Raw genomic sequence first — 23,799 nt, 5'->3', positions numbered from 1 at the left:
TTCATCAAAGTTTTTAAATTTGCTAGAAATAGAAAGATGTTTCTCAAGGGCTTATTTGGCCTATTTCATGTAATATTTCTCATCTCTGTGATTTTTATGTAGCATTTTAACCTGAAAATGTGCTTTCCCTCCTCTCTTACCCGTATCACTGTTTCTCACCGTGATCATCACTAAGTGTTTCAAGTCAAGTCAGTATTAAGGGATTAAGCAAAGCACAGAACTGTTATTAGAACAGACTTTTCATTGCAAGATTTTCCAGCAGTTTAAAGCCAAGAGAGGGAAACTGTGAATTAAAATTGCTTTTTTGCTTCTTAAAATTGACCTAATTAAGTCAAAATGATAAAAAGGGGCTTCCTACTTTCTGTTTTTTTTTTTATTGAATTACATTGGTTAATAAAATTATATAGATTTCAGGTGTACAATTCTATAATACATCATCTGTATATTATATTGTGTTCACCACCCCATGTCTCATTCCATCACCATTAAGCCCCCTTTTCCCACTTTACTCTCTCCTGCCTTCCCCCCACCCCCATCTACTTTCCCAATGTAGGATAGAAAGATTACATTGGTAAAAGAGAATATTTTCCACCATTGGGTAAAACTTGTCTAAGAGTGTGTCAATTAAAGCATGGTGAGTTTATAGATCCAGAGACAGAGAAACATCAATCAGAACGTCAAACCTCAGGGAAGGTAGGGGATAGTGGGGGTAAGGGGAAGAGATCAACCAAAGGACTTATATGCATGCATATAAGCCTAATCAATGGACACAGACAACAGGGGGGTGGGGGCATGAATGGGAGGTGGGGGGTAATGGGGGAATAAGGACACATATGTAATACCTTAATCAATAAAGAAATTTTTTTAAAAAGTTAAATAAATAAAGCATGGTGAGTTTAGCTATAAACACAATATTAGAAACACTGACTATTAAAGCTAAGCAAAGATCAAAGAACAACTATTCAAAGAAGTTTCCACAAAAGAAGCACCAAAGTGAGGATTAAAGATCAGTCCTTCTAAACAACAAAACATAAGTGAAATCAGTAGCAAGCATAAGACTTGTGAAACTGGTTTACCTCTTTCTTAAAGTGTGAAGTTCAAGGAAGAAAGTATGTTTTATGTGGTCAGTGGTGTGTGAAGAAGCGTGGGGTTCTGCCTGGGGTGGGGTGGAAAGCAGATGTGTTTGTGTGGAAAGAGGGGGAGAGAGAAACTGAGAGAGACAAAAAGACAGTGACAGATAATCTGCTCCTTTAAAACCCCACAAGTGAATAGAGATGCTGAGTGTCTGGGCCCTGGGATACAGAGATGATTATACTCCCAGGAGCAACAAGTCTAGTGGGGCACACAAACCTATAAACAGATGAATCTCCGAGTAAAATCTAATGGTAATATAGAGGGCAGAATGTCAACAGCTGCAGGTGAGCCCAACTTTGGTGAGTAGGTGACATTTGGGTTGGGTTTTGAAGATTGACAAAGAGGAAGGTGCATTTCTGAATGGACAGATAGCTGTGCAGAGGAATAGGGCCTTCAAATGGCTTGGAAGAGCCCAGCATCCTGAGGAGGCCAGGGTGCTCATGTGTGAGGGCAGCTGAGGATGGAGCTGGAAGGAAGCAGGGAGCCCGGGTATGGTAACCCTTTAGAGTTTGAAGCATTAGGCAAAAGGGAACCAAAATGTATTTTCAATGTCAGGGAGTGGTTTGATTTATAAAAATACAAGTTTGGGTGGGCTAGAAAAGGTCAATGGCAGGGAGAGGAGGGGAGAGAGGGACATATGTAATACTTTCAACAATAAAAGATTAAAAATTAAAAAATAAATACAAGTCTGGGGAAGTATAAAGGAAAGGTCTGACTGGAGAGGGTCTGGAGGCAGGGAACCAGCTGGAGGGTGTCACAGTTAAGTACTAAGGCAGTGGCAGTGAGTGAGAGCTGAAGAGGAGACACCAGAATTCAGAGATAGTTAAGGAGGAATTGTAGGATTTATAATTAAACATGAGCAGGGAAAGAAAGGAGAGTCAAGGATGGCCTCAAAGCTACTGGCTTTGGAAAGGGGGGAAAGTTGCTCTGAGTGTAGAATACAGGAAGAAAATGTAGGTGCTAGGAAAACGAAGTGTGGGCATCATGGTCATCAGGAGGATGAGGATTGAGGATATCCAGAGAGAGCATGTGAGTGAGGAGGTTCAGAAAGGAATGCTGGGAACATCATCACACAGGACAATGATTCTTAACAAGGGAGGCAGCACAGAGGAAAGAAAGGAAGGTCCCCTGACTGTCTCAGGGGCTGGCTCTGCTTGGCTGCTTTTATTAAGCTGGGGACAAGGTGGGTTTTTGTGAAAGGGCATACTTTTTAGGAAAGGCAGGCTTGTGGAATTTTCCTTTTCCATCTGCATTGCCTGGTAACTATGTTTGCGCCTTTGCTGTGGGGACAAGATGGCAGATGGTTCATTACTGCCACCCTAGAAATGTGTTCCTGTCAAACCTTGATCAATTGTGCAGGCAGGCCAGTGGCTTCAACACTCGCAGTTAGAAGGAGATAAAATCAGCTATCTCTGTGTTTCTGAGTAGAGAGTGGAGGGGTGGTGACATTCTTGAGGTCAGCCTATCTGGCATTCCTTCTGGCCATGTGGTCTTAACTTGGCTTTCTGGTCACCTGGTGTTTTCTATTCCCTGCCCCAAATTACTATGCTGTCTCATAATCACTACTCAATTTTTATTATCTAGATGCTCTCCTCTCCTACACTCCAATAAATGGACTCTAGATATTTTGCCTGTGTTGCCAAAAGGAACAGATGTTTTTTGCCTTTATCTTACTAAACTTCAGCTGGCCACCTACTTGTTACTGAATGTCTATCCCTTTGGCTTCTGTGGTATTATTTCCTCCTGTTCTCTGCTGCTCCTCTATTTTAATTTTATTTTTTTTAACCATTCCTTCTTAATCTCTCTGGCTTCTCTGCCTGAAACTTATACCTTGGTGTTTCTCATGGTTTGTTTGTGAATCATGACACTCATCATCATTTGTGTGACCTCCTTGGAAAGATTTTAATCCATTCTCAGGGTTTTAATAGCCATTTAATGCCTAAATACAGTTGTTTGAATGGAAAAAGACTTGCAGTTTATGATTATTATAATAGCTTTAACTCAAAAGAATGTCACAACTATAAACCTACTTTGGCCTACACGGTTTGGATCTGTAGATCTCGAGACCTGCCCACCAATTTGAGCTTCAGAGTCATGTCTGATTGTTTGTTAGATGTCTCCCACAGATCTCTAAAGATCTGCTAAATGTAATAGACCATTCTCCACTCTTAACAGTGCAACACTTAAAAATCTTAAAGTACCACACAAGTCAAGTTCACCTCCCACATATAATCAGTTAAGTTTTTTAACCTCAAGTGTTCTCACATCTGTCCTCCATACTACCCCTTTCTTACAGTGCTGTGCTTTAGGCCTTCTCATTGCTAGCCTGATTTACTGCAATGGCTTCATAACTTGAATCTCTGCAGGAGCTCAATATTGCTTTCCTTAAACTCATCTTCCATACTGCTACCAGAATAAGCTATCAAAAATGTAATTCTGCCTGACGCCTGTGGCTCAGTGGTTGAGCGTCGACCTGTGAACCAGGAGGTCACGGTTTGATTCCTGGTCAAGGCACATGCCCAGGTTGTGGGCTTGATCCCCAGTGGGGGACATGCAGGAGGCAGCCAATCAATGATTCTCATCATTGATGTTTCTATTCCTCTTTCCCTCTCCCTTCCTCTCTCTGAAATCAATATTTTTTTTAAAGAAATGTAGTTCTGCTATCAATAAAAATGGCAAAAGATCTCATAACATGTAAAAACACTCATGATATATTCTAAGCTAAAAAAAGGCAGACTCTAAAACAGTATATCCATTATAACCCCATATTTGGTTTTTAGAAATATACATATATATGTTTATATTTCAATAAATGAAATGAAGACCAGCCACTGGGGTTATCTTCTAGTGGGAGATCATGGGTGATTTTTTTATTATTATTTAGTTTTCCAAGCTTTCTGCAATGAACAGATATTCTTTTTGAAATCAGGAAATCGATAAATCCCACAAATCTAACAATTTCAATTTCTATTTTAAAATGTTGAGTTAGCTCTCTGCTGGCAGAATAAAGTCCAAGAATGTTTTCACGGCAGACAAGGCCCTCCATGAGCTGGCCACCAGTCCTCTCTAGCCTGATTTCCCCATAATGCAATGGTTCTCAAACGTTAGGGTGCATCAGGATCAGTAGGCCCCACTCACAGAGTTTCTGATTCCAATCAAGTTTGAGATGAGGCCCAGGAATTTGCATTTCTAGCAACTGATTCTAATACAGTTGGTCTGGGGACACATATTTTTTAAATTATTGTGATAAAATATACATAACAAAAATTATATCTTAACTATTTTTAAGTGTATAATTCAATGGCATTAGCAATTTACAATGCTGTGCAATTATCACCATTATCACTTTTAGAACTTTTTCATCTTCCCAAATAAACTCTGCACCCATTAAACAATAACTCCCTCTTCCCCTCTCCACCTAGCCCCCAGCCCTTGGTTAACCTTTACTCTACCTTCTATGTCCCTGAATTTGCCTACTCTATATACCTCATATAAGTGGAATCATTTGTCAGCATCTGCTGGTGTCAGTGTTCCAGATTTTGGGTTAATAGGTGTGCAGTGATATCTCACTGTTATGTTAATTTGCATTTCCCTTGTGACATGGAGCATTAATTTTTTAACACTTCGTTACATTAAAAACAAACAAACTGGTTTTTCATGCTATGTTCCTAATGTCTGTCAAGGTCATCTTCTGAGATTAGACAAACAATAAAGTGAGTCTATTAAAATTGAAAACAAAAGTATACACAAAAATATATATAAGAACAAATGATACAGCAAGTGTTTTATTTTGTCATCTGCCCTCAATGACCAACTCCACCACAAACAATTGCTCAGTTGGTCCCATTTGTGCCTGTAACTTCCTAGCCTCCCTGAACTTTCACCTCAACCTCCCTTACACCTGGCTCCTGATCTCCATTTTCTACAGGCTACCTCAAAGAGGCATTTCTTCCCTACACAACCAAGACCTGTGGAGCATCATTTCAGTTAATCTCACTCCCTAGTCCTTCCGCCCGACCCGATTCATACTATTCCCAATTCTGGCTCAATCTAACTATTTTTACATATTTCAGAATTTTGAAGTTACAAGTGTTCAACTTCAGTTTGTGTTTGATTTCTGTTTGGTAAATCCTCTTACTAATTTTGGATATGCTTACTCTTTCCCCAGTCTCCACATTCTCAAGGTCCTCACTCAATTTCTCTCCCCCTCCCTCCCCACCTCTGGGTTAATGACCTTGCTTTCTACTTCACAGAGAAAACAACCATCAATCATGCACCAAAGCCAGAAAGCTGGGCACACTCTTGGACTCTTTTTATCTTTCTCAACACAATGTCCAATCGGTTACATTTTCAAATAATCTTAAAGTCTTCAGGGGAGAAAGGAATTAAAAATACATAATTTAGTATTTAAAAATTCTTCTATAGGAAAATAAAAACATTCATTACTAAAAAAACATGTTCTATATTAAATACATTAAAATATAGATCATTTGATAAATAAAATCATTTTAAACATGATAAAATTTGTGATACAAAGTTACTTATACATAGTTCAATGACTGACTTTGAAAATATAAAAATTATGTCCTTTTAAAAAAGATTTAACTTCATGTTACAAAATTATCAAAAGTTAAAAAGTGCTTCCATTTTGTTCCATTTTTAAAGCAATTGTAGCACAATACCATACCTTTAAAAAAAAGATGAGTTAGGGCCTAAGTCTCATCCTACTTGCCTAAAAATGAGAACTTCAGAGACTTTCTAGGCAGGAAAAGGCTGGGAGGCTGACTGAGTTCAGTGCCAGCAAAGCTGTCATCGGCCGAGCTAATACTGTCCTTGTTCTCAGAACCGGGCAATGCCTCCTTCTGCTCATTCCTATGAAGGAGTCTTTCTATGCCTACTGGTTCCTAATTCAGAAAAGTTTCCAGAAAGAATCTTGGTATTTAAATCCTATGCCAATACTGAAACTCTTCTAAAGATTGAGGAATTTTGCATTTGGATTTTATACAAAAAGTCATGAATCTAATTCCAAATGAAAAAAAAAAAAAAAAGACACTTCATTTGGTCGCTTGATTTCATATCTTGTCGAGGTAGGATAACTTTCTTCTTTTTCCAAAAACTGTCCTGACTACACAAACGGTGGCTGTATTGGGAAGGGTTCTAATGCCTTGTCCGCATTCTTCCAGTTGTCAAAATTTTCTTTGTACCACTCAACTGATAGGGAAAAAAAAAGACAAAAATAAAAATTAAAAAAACTAAGCATCAGTTAACAAAAATATACTGAGTTCTGCTAAGTAAGAAAAGTCTTGCCCAACAGCTTATGAGCAGGCAAGGACTGCCTAATGACAATTTGATTTTGAACTGACATTAATCAGAAGACATTTCATCAACAAAAATTCAGATTTAAAAATCAACTATTTTTTTTTTCTTTTTAACTTCAATAGTGCTTCAATGTTTAATTTGCTGGTGAAAGTGTTTAAGACATTCTGATTTTAAGAAATTCAGGGGGAAATTAGATAAATCATTTGCATTAGTTTTAAAGTTACAGAAAATAGGTGTAGTATTTTATTCATGTAAATGTAGAATACATTACAGGCATAGAGAAATGATGTGAATTTCCTTCTGTTACTAAGTGAAATTATCTTATGTTGCTATACTATCAGTAAAGCTTTTTAATTAAAAAAAGATAAATTATCTTTGAATTTGCTTTTTAAAATTTAACACAAGTATTTTGTATTTTAAGCTCTGAATCAAGAATTTATGTTTGGACATATTTTTTCTCATTAGTACATTTCTAAATAGAACTTTAAGATATATACACAAACTTTACATATACCTATTTTAATAGATATTTCTATACATATTCAATTTGCTTCCTATTTGTTTGTTTCAATATAAAAAGACTCAAGACACTTGCCCTAGCTGGTTTGACTCAGTGGATAGAGCATCAGCCTGAGGACCTAAAGGTCCCAGGTTCGATTCCAGTCAAGGGCACATGCCCAGGTTGTGGGCTCGTTCCCCAGTAGGGGCATGCAGGAGGCAGCCAATCAATGATTCTCTCTCATCATTGATGTTTCTATCTCTCTCTCTCCCTCTCTCTTCCTTTCTGAAATCAATAAAAACATACTTATAAAAATAAAAAGACTCAAGACACTTGAAGACTGTAAGTATCTATATTTCATCAAATCTAAGATGATACTTATCTTAAGATGGACCGTTATTTTACATGCCACTAAGAAAGAAAAACGTTGCAATGATAATTTCAAGATGCTAGTGATTGTAAAAACACATACCTTTCAAGGATATGAAAAAAAGTAAAAAATTGTGTACCTGAGAAACAATGAAATAAGTAGCTGATAAATGCTAAAAAGATATAGGAAGACTGATCAGAAGTTAGTCTATGAAACTCAAGATGCTTAGGAAATATAGTACTATTGCTAGAAATATATTAAATGTAACAATTTGAAAAGTAAAAATGATTCATCACAATATTCTACTGAATTTGTAGTGTTCCAAAAATAAACCACTTTTTCTTTAAATTTTTCTCAACCCTCATCCCTCAAATGACCAATTCATAACTTACTTGTTTTCTTTATTCCTTCTTTCCAAGGCACTTTAGGTCTCCATCCTAAGCCATGTATTTTTTCTGATTTCATTGGATATCTCATGTCATTGATCGGTCTTAGGAAACAAAACAGATTTAAAATGACACTGTGGAAATACATTTACAAATCTAAATACTAAGAGAAATAATGGGTGTCCATGCATCTTCACCATAATTCAAATTTAAAAAAAAATTATCCCTGATGACATGACCATAGAAAATTTATAAAATAAAGTGTATATATATTTTAAATCATCTATAATCCCAGATACCTAACACTGTGGCTTATCTTCTCACTTCAGCACAATCTAAGTATGCATGCAGTGGGTCATACCTAAATGTTTGATGAATAAATAAATGCATATAAACTTACTAGGACTCTTGTGTTCCATATCCTGGGTTGGGTACTTTATATTATAATTGAAGCTTAAAATACTTTCTGAAAAGCAAGGTAAGCCCTAGCTGGTTTGGCTCAGTGGATAGAGCATTGGTCTGTGGACTGAAGGGTCCTGGGTTCGATTCTGATCAAGGGCACATGCCTGGGTTGCAGGTTCAATCCCCAGTAGGGGGCATGCAGGAGGCAGCCAATCAATGATTCTCTCTCATCACTGATGTTTCTATCTCCCTCTCCCTTCCTTTTTGAAATCAATAAAAATATTTTTTTAAAAAAGTAAGATAATATTTTCTCTATTTCACACTCAAGGAAACCTCAGTCTTGGAAAAAGTCAGTAACTTTCTTTAAATCACACAGTTAGTTAATAATAAGGCTACACTTTATTCTTATGACATTTACAATTAGGAAAAAATATTTTGGTAGAAAACTCAAAATGGACAAACTAGTTTCTGGTTAATTCCATATATTTTATAATTTTATGAGTACCTAAGATGCCAAATCTTTCCCCAACGTTTTAACTTGTTACTCACCTATCATTAACATAATCAACCCAGTTTTCCATTTCAGACTCTGAATTGGTCTCTTTGATCTGTCAAAATGGAAAGGGCTTTTAAGTCAAATTATAAAATGAGACCAGAGAATAACAATGGTTTTTCAATAGGATTCAAAAGATAAGGAAAACAACTTCCTCAAAGCAGGAGAGACAACTAAGATGAACAGCATTTTAGTAACTTTCTGTACTTTATAACCCAAACTCTACCTGAAGCTCAGAAAGAACACATATTGTATACTATGGCAGAAAATAAAAATTTTTGGCTTTTGGTTATTACTCATTGTGATTTATAATAAGAAATATATGTTTGGTAGTCGACCCTGTTCCTGTCATGGGGCTCCTGAAACCCTTGGAATTTCCTAAATGATGAGAGATAAAGGTGTATTTTGCTATTTATAATAAACCCCTTTCAATTGCACCAGAGTTCATGCTAGTAACTGGTCTTGGGGAAGCCCCTAAGGGTGGGGGCTGGCTGCCAGGAGAACCAACCAGGTGATTAGAGGGATAGAACTCAGCCCCGCTCCCCACACACCTGGGAGAGGAAGAAGTGCTTGAGGTTGAAATAATCACCAATGGCCAACGTGTTAATCAATCATGCCTAGTTAATGAAGCCTCCATAAGAAAAAAATAAAAAAAGACAAGGTTTGGAGAGTTTCTAGCCTGCTAAACACAGGGAGGTGCTAGGAGAGGGCATGCCCGGAGAGCATGGATACTCCACGCCCCTTCCCTCACACCTTGCCCTATGTGTCTCCTCCGCTGGCTGTTCCTGAGTTACAGCCTGTGTAAAAGACCAGTGATCTAGAAAGTAAATTGCTTCCCGAGTTCTGTGAGCCACTCTAGCAAATCACCTCCAACTTATAGCTGGTTGGTCAGAAGCACAGGTGACAGCCAAGTCTTACAAATGGCATCTGAACTGAGGACAGTCTTGTGGGACTGACTTGTTAATCTGTTGGATCTGATACTATCTCCAGATAGATACCATCAGAATTAAGTTAAACTGTAGAACACCCAGACCGTAATGACAATTGTTTGGTGGAGGAAACCCACACATAAGGAGTACAGAGAATTCTGAGAATAGTGCAGAGGAAAACAACAGTTTTTCAATATATTCAGTCCTCCTTTCTACTGAATTCTGAGATTTATCATTGATGTTTACAAATACATACACTCATAATCATAATTATTTACATATCATTGTTCCTTTATTCTAAGACTTACAGCTTTATATTTCTAAAATTGAGGTATATCTTTTATTGGGTAGGTACATTTAATATATTAGGACTTTTCCCCCCTGAAAAACTGTTACTAAGTGAGTGATATAATTTTAAATGACATATCTTAGTGTATAGATAGCATACATCAGTAATTGTCAACCTTTTACATCTCATGGCACATAAACTAATTACTAAAATCTATTGCACACCAAAAAATGTATTTCTTGCTGATCTGACAAAAAAATAGATATTATTCTTATTCATTCACACCAGATGGCCATTGTTGTGTTGGCTGTTGTCTTTTTTTTTTTTTAACAATCTAATGCTCTGAAAAGAGGTCAGTGCCCCTGACTAAATAGTTAGGTATTATTACATGTTTTAAAAATTCTTGCAGCACACTGGTCAAAAATTGCTGGTATATATAATTATAAATTTTATTTATTATTTATTAACCTTTCAATTGAATAAACTGTAAATTGTTGATTTTGACTAAATTACTCATTGCTATCACTAAATTTTGAAAACACTACTCTTTCACAACATATACGTACCAGTTGTATTAGTTCTTTGGCAAGCTGGAGAACTGACATTTCAAAATTGGTTCCAATGTTATAAATTTCACCTGGTTTCCCCTTTTTGAGGACAGTGAGAAATGCTTCTACTACATCAGTAGCATAAAGAAAATTTCTTGTTTGGAGCCCTGATCCATGAATGCAGCTAAAAAGATTAAATAAAAGGAAATCATAAAATTTTAAAAAGTAAGCTCTCCCAAGCCAGAGTAAGGCAACAAATGGGCACAACTCCAGAAAAGCCAATTCCCAAAGCGATCCTAGAAATCTTTTAGTGAAAACAAAAAAATTCACAACTTTTCTAAATTTTAAACAGTTTTTAAATGATCTTCAAACCTCCTGAGAGTACTCAGTAGGAAAGTGGCAAATATATGTGACCTTCTGAGAAATATTTATTCATCAATTGTATACCATAAATTTATTTTGAAGAACTATCTACAGTTTAATGAATTAAATAAATCCTTTCAAAAAGTAAAATTATATAAAGATAGATGTCAAATTTTATGCGATAACTGGAAGTTCCAGGATAAATCATTTAAGAACTAAATTTTTTTCTCTCTGTCATCATTTATCCCCCTTACCCCCTTTCTACCTCCCCACAACCCTCTTTCCCTCGAGTAATAACCATACTGTTGTGTGTGTATGAGTTGTTTTTTTGTTTTTGTATTTTGCTTATCCCTTCACTTAAGAACTGAAATGATCTTAGTAAATAAATTATAAAGATGAATTACAAATTATAGTTATTTTTTAAAAACTATTGACTAAATGTAGAAGAAATTCCACAACATTTCAGAAAAACATGGGTACAAAGGTAAATAATAACATACCATTTCCTGTTGTGTTGTAGTAAAGAAATAAATTTTGGAATAACCTAAAAGAATATTTAAATATCACTTTAGACTTTGGAAATTTACTCATTAATATGAATCTAAGCTCATTATAAAATTAAAACATTATTATTGTTAAGAAATATACATACATCAGAGTTCAAGAAAAACCTATTACAATTTCGATAAGTAAAAGAACTCTAAGACAGCTTCCTATTTCACAAAAACAAGTTATCTCTTAGAAAAATATGAAAATAAGATAATATTATAAAGTGGAAAATTTCAGAAAGTCTTCATGAACAATTTGCTTTTTCATCACAAAACTCACTACTCTGTTGACTGTGTAAGATACTCTAAAACTTAAGCAAAGTAGATATTAATACCAGCAGATCATGATAAGGGCCCTTTCCTTTGGACAAACGGATTAATGCAACCAGCTGGGAAGTGAAAAACTCACTCTAAATTTAGGATGAGAGGGAGCATAGTTACTTAAAAGTGGGCTTAATGATACAGAACCAATCACACAGGCATTAACTATGTTTGACTAGATTTCTTTTTTAAACATCAACTTGTTGTTCCATTTATTTATGCATTCATTGGTTGACTCTTGTATGTGTCCTGACTGGGGATTGAACCTGAAACCCCTAATGTATCAGGATGATCCTCTAACCAATTGAGCTACCCAGGTAGGGTCGACTACATTTCCTTTTATATATTTTTTTTCTTTACTGATTTCAGAGAGAAAGGAAGAGTGAGAGAGAGATAGAAACATCAATGATGAGAGAGAATTGGCTACCTCCTGCACGTGCCCTACCGGGGATCAAACCCACAACCGGATATGTGCCCTGTCTGAGAATTAAACCTTGATCTCCTGGTTCATAGGTCAACGCTCACCCACTGAGCCACACCAGCAGGGTCTGACTACATTTCTTTATTCACTACTTGTACTACTTTCTGGAAGACATTCAGGCCTGCAATAATAAAGAGGAGTTGCAGAACAGTTAACCAGATGAATTTATTTTTCCCCCTTTTGTTTATTTTTTTATCCAGTCTCTTCGCTCCCTCCAGCCCTTATCTCAGTTCACTCCAATTATTACTCTAAGGGAGGATAGGGATCAAACCTTAGTTGTCCTACCCCCCAGCCATCCTCAGGGGCCACACACTGCACTCTCTAGAAGTGCTCTAGAGAGAATTGAATCAAAGGACAAAGACACTAATGTAGGTCACATTTGGGGATTTCATACAGTAGCAGGAAAAAAACAATGTTCTCCAAAGGCCTCAAGTGCACATTCTCCCTGGGGCACACTTTAAGCACAGAGAGGTTACCTAAAACTTGAATAAAACATTTTAGGATAAAACAGATTTGCCAAAGCTCTACCACACGCAAAGTACTCCCTCTTGCCTTTACTGAGCAAATATCAGTGTACAACACCATCTGTCTCTTTAAATCTCCCTGACTTTGGAGTCCTGCTTTCCAAAATGCACTTTGAAGTCAGTATTTCCAGTTCAGGATTCTTGGGACTAGCATGGCTGATTTCGTATGGTGTCTCTGCCCACTTGGAAATGCTTTTATTCCATGCTGAAGTCCCATCACTGTGGAGTCTCAGATAAATTTCTCTACAAGCTTCCCACATCACTAACTAGTTTTTACATTCATGTATAGCCTGACGTACTGGTCTTACTGCAAACCAGGAGTCTAAACTGCAGCGTGATAGCAGTGCTTGGGAATCCTGCAAAGTGCAAGGCATTTTCATGTGTATCATCTCACTGGATTCCTCAAAATCCTTTCTAATATTATCCTTACTCCTCATTCTAAGGATGATGCTCAAAGGACCCAAGGTCATCCCAGCTGATGAATGCAAGGTCAAGACTTAAGCTCAAGTCTTCCAGAGATCAAGTAAACCAGAGATCTGCATTATACGTAATTTATAGATGCCTATACAGCATCTATAAATTACGTATAATTACAACATAAATGTTGAACAAATAACTGAAGAGAGATTATTATAAGTTACAGTCACTAAAACACTCTGAATTTAGAAATAAAATGTACCTTTTCTGGATATTGATGTGGTCCATAAACATTACTGCTTCTTGTGATGACAACTGGAAACTTAAAGAATATTTGACAGTAAGATAATGGAAAGGTCCAAAATAATTATTATCTAAAGTTAAGCAGTTTTAAAATATGGCACTTTTGGCTAAATAATTCCACACACCTTAAGGACAGAGCGAAGGGATTTTTTTTTTCTAATGTAAGACTCCTGAAAAGACAGGAGAGGATGGGATTCAGATAAAGGCAGGGGTTTCAAGAGGAATTTTTTCTTTATTGGGACACGGGGAGGACAAGTATAGATGAAGGCAGATTTGTAAGTTTGATGGAAGAAAACTAAGGAAATTTCCACCTGATTATTTCAGAGACCACCTCTAGGACTCTAGGTTTGGTTAGATGTTACACTTCAAATTGGCTTTCTCTGTTGTACCAACCCTTACAATAAAAAACCTACCAGGAAAGAGGAAAGGACCAATGCTACTGGAACACAAAAGGCAAGAGAACCTTAAGTCATTCCTGGGCTTGCCTTTCTGACCCAGGCCCTACTTACTCCCAAAGATCAGTGGGAAGCCAAATGTAGGGGATTAGAGCTGATAATTCATACGGGTAAGGCTCCCCACTGACACTGTCAGAGCCACCCGGGGAACTCTGCCTCCTATTCATGAGGAGCCACGAGAGGTGAAGTGTGCAGAGAGGAGCACAGAGGCGGTAATGGAATCTGCCCTCCCTCTGTCTTCCTTCACTGCCAGGATTCCTGGGAACAGGGCTTTTCACTTTAGCTGTAACACTCTACCTATTACTGAAGTAAGAAAAACACATACAAATCATTCCTTTAAAAGATGAACGAAACAAGAAGAAGTAGGTCCTACTTTGTCCACGCGCTATAGAAAATCAGTTTTTTAAAATTCCTTAATATGTAACTTTTCTCAATACATATCTTCTACTCTAGAAACGAAATATTGCTAATGCTAACTTGGCGTTTTAACACCTAAGTCCAAAGAAAAATGATTCAAGAGTTTTAAATTAAAATAAGTTCTTACTTTATATTGTTCCCAGTAAGACTGTACAAAACACTCAGCCTCTGCCTTAGATGATGCATACGGATTTGTTGGTTGTTTGGGTGAAGATTCATCAAATTCCTAATTTTAAAAAGATAAATTTCTTTTAAAAAGTACTATTTATACTTTACAAGTAGAAAAATCAGAAAATACATTACAAACTTGAAATGTCAATCACTACATTAAAGAGACATTAATGAACCCCAACTACGTGCCAAGCGTTTCTCTGCGCACTTTCAGGTGGTAACCTCTTTAAATTTCACAACAACCCAAGGAGGCAAGAGGCAGAACAGCAAGTACAAAGGCCCTGAGACAGAAGCATGTTCAAGGGAACTACAAGGAGCCTCATGAGAGGGGAGAGAAATGGGAAATGAGGTCAGAGAGCTAGAGGGAGGCCAGAATATGTGGAACCTTGAAGGCCAACATTAACTGACTTTGAGCAGAGTGATGTTATGATCTTACATTTAAAAAATTATTCTGGCTACTGTGTCACATCAGCTGTAGGGTGACAAGGTACAAGAAGGAAGAAGTTCAGCTTATAAAAAATGCAAGGAGAAATGAAAATGGTTGCTTCTCAGAGGTGGGATTATGGATTGAAAAGTGGTCAGGGTCTGCTTTTTCTCATTTTAAGTTTGTCCAAACTACATGATTTTTTTTTTTTCACTACACATGTGTTTTGGTAAAAACAAAACAAAACAGAATGAGGTCATTAGTGACTATGAAAAATAGACTGGAAAATGGAGCCATTTTTTTGCATTAAAATTATGACATTTATAAATGATTAAAAAAGGAGAGCAAATTCCAGTTTCTACAATAATTTCACACTTACTCCTTGACATCCCAGGGTGCTTTCCTGAGTGAACAGACAGCATGCTGCAGCCTAATTTACACATGTTCTGGCTGATGCAAGTAACATTCATCATGCAAGACTGGACAAAAAGATGAAATCTGCTGTTCTCTTGTAAAATATTGTCAGTCATATTACATTTAAATCTCCTCCACGAGTATTGTTGTTGCCATTGGAGTGGCATTATTTGATTTGAACAGAGGCACAATGAAATGACAACTGCAGAGTCCAACAAGTAATGTATAATCAGAGGATGAAAAAAGCCCAGAGAAGGTCTTAATATTTAAGTTTTGTTGCAAGGTCCATGGTAAGTAGATGAAATATATATTTTCTAAGCTTACCTTATCAAGACTCCCTCCATATACTTCATCTGTGCTGACGTAAATAAATTTCTCCACTCTGGCTTCATGAGCAGCACTTACCAAGACGTGAGTGCCATAAACATTAACATATGTAAACTCAAAGGCACGTACAAATGAAAGATCTAAAGAAAAGAGAGAAAGCTAGAACAATTCCATCCAAGGGATAAAACAAATACCAAATGTTAGACTCAGGTTTAAGGAAAACTCTATTCACTTCTATTCATTCACTACAAATGCAATAGTTTTAAAAATAACATAAAACACATGGCTATTACAATTTCTTTAAGCCTAAATTACATTGTATGCATACATTCTTAGAGCCCAGAAAACCATCAGTGCTAAATTTGCAGGAAACACTTTTAATTCCATAAGAAAAAAAAATGATACATTTAAATTTAAAAAAATGATACATTTAAATTTAAAATATTTTTAAATTTAAAATTTTTTTTGAAATTTCATGTTGAAGCTAGAGGGCTGGGCTTTTCAGCTCAACATGTTATTGCTGAAAACAACTATTGGACAAATTATTTTATAATACATAAACTAGAGGCCCAGTGCATGAAATTTGTGCACTTGTGGGAAAGGGGGCCCTCAGCCCGGAATACGAGAGGGTGGATTGCGAGAGGGCGCAGGCTAGGCCAAGGGACCCTAAATAGTGCATGATTGGGGCCAGGGAGGGATGTGGGAGGTGGCCAGCAGGGGAGGGACCACAGGAAGGCTCCAGGGTGTGTCTGGCCCATCTCGCTCAGTCCTGATCAGCCGGACCCCAGCAGCAAGCTAACCTACCATTCGGAGTGTCTGACCCCTGGTGGTCAGTGAACATCATAGCAAGCAGTTGAGCAGCCTTGGCCTATCATTAGCATATTACACTTTAACTGGTTGGATGGCTGACCAATCAAGTGACGATCAGACACTTAGCATATTAGGCTTTTATTATATAGGATTCACTTCTAAAGAATCAATTCTCTATAATCTTGGAATGAGGGGAGCTTTCCTAACTATGGCTCACAATACAGAAGCAAAAGAAAAGAAACTGATAAATTTGACTACTTAAAAATTCTTGCATGGTTAAAAAAACAACAACAGAAAAATCTACAAATTAAAAAGACATATGACAAACTGGAAAAACATTTAAACTCATCAGAAATAAAGGGTTAATATATTCAATCTATAAATAAGTTATAAAAAATAACAACCCTATGGTAAAATGGGGAAGAGACATAAATAGATTGGACAATAAATACAAAGGTCCTGAAGCTTAAGATGCTCAACCTGATTACAAGAAAAATCCAAATTAAAAACTCATAGAGCCCTGGCCAGTGTGGCTCAGTTGGTTGAGCACTGTCCTGTACACCGAAAGGTCGCCAGTTCAATTCCTGGTCAGGGCACAGACTCAGGTTTTGGGTTCAATCCCCAGCTGGGGTGTGTGCTAGAGGCAGCTGATTGATGTTTCTATCTCATATCAATGTTTCTTTCTCTCTCTCTAAAAAAAAAATCAATGCAAATATATATATATTTTTAAATACAGTTTAAATGTTCATCTCCCCAGAAGTAATCCCTATGCTGACTTTGGTTAAACTAGTATTTTTAAGATAACATTCAAGGTTACATTTCAATCTACACTAAAAAAAGTGAGCTGAAAAGCAACAATTACCTTGATGACAGAGTGACCCCTGGCTTGTTTTTCTAGTAGAGCATGGTACATGCTTGCTCAAAGACACATACTAAGTACCCACTCGCTCAATCCCATTACTAGACTTTGATTTAGGCTAACCAGCCACTGGAAAAGATAATTTGCCCCTCATAACTGTATTATAAAATAATGCTTACCTACATGTGTTTGTGCAGCAAAATGTAGTACTATATCTATTTTCTCTGTTTCAAAAAGCAGTTTCACAAAGTGAGAATCACATATGTCACCCTATATAAAAGCAAACATGAAAAAACTAAGTTTCATTTAGCATTCTCATTTGTAAAAACCATTTTACTGTATGAACAACAACAACAAAATGATAAGAGAAGAATTCATTCTCCCCTCCCCAATTTAATAGAGAACAGCTTAAAATTAAACTGAGGGGTCAAGTAAGTACAGTAATGAATGATGTATTTTTTTTCCAGCATCCTAGGATATGAAATATTCAATTCAAAAATATTTTTGCAAATAAATGTCTAAAATAATATTTTATTGAGTACCAACTACTACTGAGGACTGTACTAGGTTTTTTCCATAACATTCTTGCCAACCTACGGTCGCTATGTTAACAGGACAAATTTTAAACATATTTTCAAAAGTTCAAGATAACCATTATTGAAATATATTTAAAGTAATTATTACAATTGGAATGACATTTTGAAAAATGTATTTTATCACAACTAAATAAATATAAGAGTACTTCTGATGTGTAGTTAGTTCTAAAAAATATGTATTCTTGCCCTAGCTGGTTTGGCTCAGTAGATAAGAGTGTGGGCCTGTGGACTGAAGGGTCCCGAGTTCAATTCCAGTCAAGAGCACATGCCCAGGTTGCAGGCTCGATCCCCAGTGGGGGACATGCAGGAGGCAGCCGATCAATGATTCTCTCTCATCATTGATGTTTCTATCTCTCTCTCCCCTTCCATTCCTCTCTGAAATCAATCCTATATAGTAAAGGGCTAATATGCAAATCGACTGAACAGCGAAACAACTGGTCGCTATGACATGCACTGACCACCAGGGGGCAGATGCTCAATGCAGGAGTTGCCCCCCTGGTGGTCAGTGAGCTCCCATAGGGAGAGCGCCGCTCAGCCAGAGGCTGGGCTCATGGCTGGGGAGCGCAGCGGTGGTGGCGGGAGCCTCTCCCACCTCTGCGGCAGCACTAAGGATGTCCAACTGACAGCTTAGGCCCAGTTGGACATCCTCCGAGGGCTTCCGGATTGCAAGAGGGCACAGGCCAGGCTGAGGGACCCCTCCCCCCGAGAGTGCACAAATTTCGTGAACCAGGCCTCTGGTAAAAAGATTTTTAAAAATAATAAAATAAAATAAAAAATATGTATTCTCAATAATTCTTTGGTGACTGAAGAAAACACTTTCATACAGAAGAACAGAATAATGAAACGTGGTTAAAAATAGAGTTTCTAGAATCACTAAAAAAACCCCACATAAACCATAGGATAAAGAGTTGCATTTGACATTAAAATTTGCCTTTGCAAATTAATGACCTGGCTCTCTGGTTTATACTTTGGACTCTTTTAAGAGTGGCTAGTAAGAATCAGTCTTCCAGAGCCAATCAATCAACTTTCATGGGAGAAGACTATCCAACGGGCTGTATGGTGGGCTTTTTGGCTACTGGCTGGCCTGTGTAACACCCCACTTTATACCAATCTTCTTAAATCCCAGCAAGGCCTTATTAAGAAAGATAGTGAGGACCTAAAAGTCACAAACCATGTAAGTTAAATCAGCTACTCATAGATGTGCCAAAGTACCAAAAATCACATGCAACTTTATATATGGTGTCAATCTAAAAGTAATATTCTCTATAGCATGTGGTACTTCTGGAAACTAAAAGATCTTTAGTTAGCATGCTTTCTAAGCCCATATTACACAAGTTTGTGAAGAAGGAAGATATAATGTCTGAATAGGTAAAGAGGCAATGTATAATAATTATATAATTACAAGAAACTTTCATACCTGTATAAATTTGTAGTTTTGTTTGTTAGAAATGGTTTCAAGATTCTTCAAACTTGCACAGTAATCCAGCTTATAATAAGTAAGAGGAAAGAAGGGTAGAGAAACAATACAAAAAGTGATAATAGCTTTTCCTATAAAATATCAATTCATTTTAAAGACTATAGATGTTCTGATTATAATACAAGAACATATCTTCTTAAAGTGCTTGCTTTTTGTATTTTTAAAAGTTCCTAGTATCTTAGAAGTAAAAAACAAAAACGTAATTTTGTTATCGTTTCAAAACACACATACACACACAAAAAAATCACTTGTTATAAACCTCTCCTTTTAAAAATTTTCCTGCCCAGATGTGCCACCAGCCCCTGGTGGCTAGAAAAGTTTACTATTCCTTACTGAAAAGGAATTAGTGATTGAAAACAATTACACTTGTGTTACACATATTATAGCTCATTACACTTTTTCTGAGTTAACTGCTGGTAAATTGGTATAGAGATGGGGGAAAAATTACTATGAAAGTAAGGCAGGTAAAAATTTCTGGATTGTTCTTTGACTATGTATTTTTCCTATTACATTTTGTGAAATGAAGGTAACTAACTGCATCTTGTGTTTAAAGTAAAAAATTCAGTAATCATGGTATCTCCTCTGCCCAGCTGGTGTGGCTCAGTGGTTGAGTGTCGACCTATGAAACGGGTGATCAGGGCTCGGTTCCCGGGTGGGGCACATGCCCGGGCTGCAGGCTTAATCCCCAGTGTGGGGCAGGCAGGATGCTGCCAATCAGTGATTCTCTTTCATCATTGACATTTCTCTCTCTCTCTCCCTCTCCCTTCCTCTCTGAAATCAATTTTTTTAAAAATTAGTGATTACCAATCATGGTTTTCAGATTATCTAGGGAGAGTCCGACTATTATATAAATATCCTCAAAATTAAATTAATTACATTTTAATTTAAAAAGTAAATATATAGTTTTCCATGAGATGACAGTTATACAATCAAATTATAAAATCAAATAATCAGAATATTCCAATTCAGAAAAAGATTAATAATCACAAGATTACACTAAATATTGAGTTTAGGGTGAAGATTTTTTGGGGGGTAAAAATACTGCTCTTAAAACCTTTACTTTATAGGCTATCATAATAAATGAAAAAGTTTCAAAGGACTTTATTACTAAGATTAAATATAGCATGAACACATAACTACAGGCCCCTAAGTTACTAAAATGATTAAAAAAATGAAATTATTAGCATGACAAAATTCTAGTACTTTAAAAAATATAAATAAATTTCAGTGCATGAACTCATTTTTATAAAACTCACCTTGTCTAGATTTACAATCATATAGTTTGGATAATCTTCCACTAAAGACACAATCACATGTGATGCACTATAAGAAAAAAGTTTATGTTGTTAGTAGAAAATTTCACCTTTTCCATAAATTCTTTAATGTTACTCTAAGCTATCAAGTATTAGGCAATGAATGAAAGATACCTTTAAATTTTTACAAGAAATATAACTACACTGAATATACACCCACCCACTCTTTTCACTAACCTTGTCAATAGTATCAATATACAAAGCCTTATATTCCCTTTATGCTATGGAGAAGACAATTTACTGGTCCTGGGTGTAAGAAAAAATTAGTTTAAACTAATGATCTGTCCATGCATGCTTTGAGTATGGGAGTAAAGCAGGATGATAAATACAATGGTTGGTGGTCAGTGCAAATGGACTATCATAAGCCTTTTCAGAGACTGTAGGTATAATTATGTAAAAATTAAGTTAGTATGAGCATAGGAGTTGTCTATGCTCAATGTAATCCTACTGCAATTGCTATCTCTTAGTACAAGAATGTGATGATCTGAATCAGGGGGTCCTAGACTAAACCTGGGTTTCCAAGGCTAGCTGAAACCATCTGAGTTAGATATCCACAGTGGCTCCTGGGTTTCAGAGGACCCTGAAGTGGAGCCAGAGGCATATCTCAGTGAGATGATCCTCCAGATTTTATCACATACACCAAACACGGACGGGAACAAGGGCAGCCCCTGACCAAATGTTGCATTCAGTTTGTACTTAACAGCCCTTTCAGAGCATTTTCTAGAAATACCCTTCCTGGACCAGCACTCTCATACCAGCACTGTCCTTTAATGTCCACGCTCCTGTTCTCACTAAGTGAACCCTGCCTGCTGGTACCCTTCTCCAAGTCACTTTCAGATCAGAAGAGAAGATTTAATGTGCTAATGGGCTGGGGAGAAAGAGTCCCACGTTTCTCTTCTTCCACTAGGCATTGGGAGTGTTTCTTGTTTGTACTGATGCACTCATCCGTTCAACAATTACTGAAGACCTTTATAAAATGAGCATTCTTCCGGGTGCTAAGAGAGCAGCAGTTTCTGCCCTCGTTCCGTTTACATTCTAAAGTGGGGATGCAAGCAATAAACACTACATGACAATGAACACAATACAGAATACCATTCCGGGCAGTGGTAAGTGTGTTAGTAGGAATACCATTCCGGGCAGTGGTAAGTGTGTTAGTAGGGAGTGGGTATTTTAGATAGGGGGGTCAGGTAAGGCCTGAGGAGGTGGTGTCTGAGTAAACACCAGAACTGAGTGATGCAAACAGCCTGAGCAAAGGGGAAGCGAGGGCAGAGGCCTCAAGAAAGGAGGAAGGAGCCTCCTGTGTTGCAGGGAAGGCAAGGGGTAAGTGTGGCAGGCACAGAAAAGCTAGGAGATCAGATTGGAAAGGTCGTGCTGGGGCCTGTGAGAGTCTTCTAGATATGGTAGAGAGCCTGGCTTTTATTCTAAATCTGATAGGAATCATTGGAGTAATAGTTATGCACGCTTACTTAATAAACACTGACTTGTGAGAAACAGACTTGGAAGCATTATGACCAATCAGGAGGCTACAGCAGTCGTCTAGGGCCTAGCCAGTGGTCGGCAAACTCATTAGTCAACAGAGCCAAATATCAACAGTACAACGATTGAAATTTCTTTTGGGAGCCAAATTTTTTAAACTTAAACTTCTTCTAACGCCACTTCTTCAAAATAGACTCGCCCAGGCCGTGGTATTTTGTGGAAGAGCCACACTCAAGGGGCCAAAGAGCCGCATGTGGCTCGCGAGCCGCAGTTTGCCGACCACTGGGGCCCTAGGCAAAAGAAGAAAGTAACATGGGCTAGGGTGGAAGGGGAAGGGGGTGAGAAGAGGCCTTGAGGATATATGTGGAAGTAGGGAGAGAGGACTTGTTGACTGTGGGTGTGAGGGAAAGAGGCAGCAAACGTTTAGTACCAACAGAGAATTTTTAAGTCAGTTGAATAAATAGATGTCCTATCACATTACAAAAATTTATTTTTTGGGGCGACTATACGTACAAGACCTGTGTATTGGAGGGGAGGGGGGTCACGGAGGGTTGAAGCAACTGGTAAGAAGCTTATTGCAACTACGGGCGCACACAGAAGAGCGACAGGTGCACCTCGGGCCAGGTAGGAGGGCGGGTAGCACCCAGCACCTCTGCTTTGGAAGGAAGGCAGTTTAAAGAAGTCGCAGTTTCCAAGGAACCAGGTCCTCGCAGGCCAGGAGAGGGAAGAAGGTAGGAAGACACCGGTCATGCATTAAGACTCGCCCCGTCTCAGACACCCAAAGCTGGTCCCACGCTGCCCAGAGCAAGCAGAGGCGCAGGAAAAGGCTGGGATTTCGGGGAAGCCCCTACTCGGCCAGCGACGCCGTTACCTACATGAAACCAGCGCCCCCGGTCACCAGCACCCGCTTCGCAAAGCTGCTGGGAGGACCCAAGGGATCCACCCAACCCGCAGCCGACATCTCCAGGGTCAGCAGTGCCTGGCACCGTAAAGTGCCAGGTCTCTAGACCGTAGGGCAGTTCCACCGCGACCTTTTACGACGCGCCTTGTTCCCGCCCCCCCAACACCCCAAACGTTACCGGCGCGGCTTCCGGAACAGAGCTGATTCCCCGCCCATTGGAGGGCCGGGCGGAGCCCTCGGGTGCGCAAGCTCCGCCTCGCCCCTGCGCAGGGGGGCGCAGCGGTTCTCTGCCGCCGCCTGGCTTGCTAGCATCTAAGGGTGGGGGTGTCTGGGAAAGTGGGGTCTTGAAGGTTTCCGGGCAGTGTGTCACCAGCATGAATTAGGCTTTACTTAGATACACAGGTGGTCGGAGGTATGAAGGATTACCTTCTTTTCATTCTTGTGCAACAGCGATCTCCACAGATTATGTAGCAGTTGGTTAGCTTACAAAGTATAGAGATGAGAGGTTGGAGTAGCAAAATGACCTTTCGCTATTGTTGTTAATATTATTGTTACAGACAGCGCAAGCTGCTTGCAATCAGGGTAAAGATGTTCCCTAGATCCTACCCTAAGATCTTTTCCTACTGTGCCCTAGCCTCTATCCTTGCTTTTCCTTGAATTCGCCTGGCATACTACTTCCCATAGGCCTGGGTGCCCTTTCCCCAGATGTCTGCCTAGTATTGACCAGCCCAGACGGACCACTTTACTCTTTAGTTTTTCTGCATAGCAGTCAT

At 38.1% G+C, this 23,799-nt stretch overlaps 1 protein-coding gene across 1 annotated transcript; it reads right to left on the bottom strand.

The window, feature by feature from the left end:
• Positions 1–4,581: 4,581 nt before the first annotated feature.
• Positions 4,582–23,103, bottom strand: TGDS (TDP-glucose 4,6-dehydratase). The gene is made up of 12 exons (XM_079779111.1): positions 23,001–23,103; positions 20,593–20,659; positions 19,277–19,345; positions 17,443–17,533; positions 15,592–15,734; positions 14,386–14,484; positions 13,346–13,405; positions 11,293–11,336; positions 10,448–10,613; positions 8,660–8,718; positions 7,715–7,812; positions 4,582–6,345 (listed from the first exon to the last, which is right to left on the bottom strand). The coding sequence occupies exons 1-12, from the start codon at positions 23,084–23,086 to the stop codon at positions 6,260–6,262; spliced, it is 1,068 nt and encodes a 355-aa protein (XP_079635237.1). The 5' UTR covers positions 23,087–23,103; the 3' UTR covers positions 4,582–6,259.
• Positions 23,104–23,799: the final 696 nt, after the last annotated feature.

The sequence above is a fragment of the Cnephaeus nilssonii genome (genome assembly GCF_951640355.1).
Source record: "Cnephaeus nilssonii genome assembly, chromosome: 8".
NCBI classification, from domain to species: Eukaryota; Metazoa; Chordata; class Mammalia; order Chiroptera; family Vespertilionidae; genus Cnephaeus; species Cnephaeus nilssonii.
Note: the sequence above shows the minus strand (reverse complement) of the source record. Positions and strands in the feature narration are given on the sequence as shown.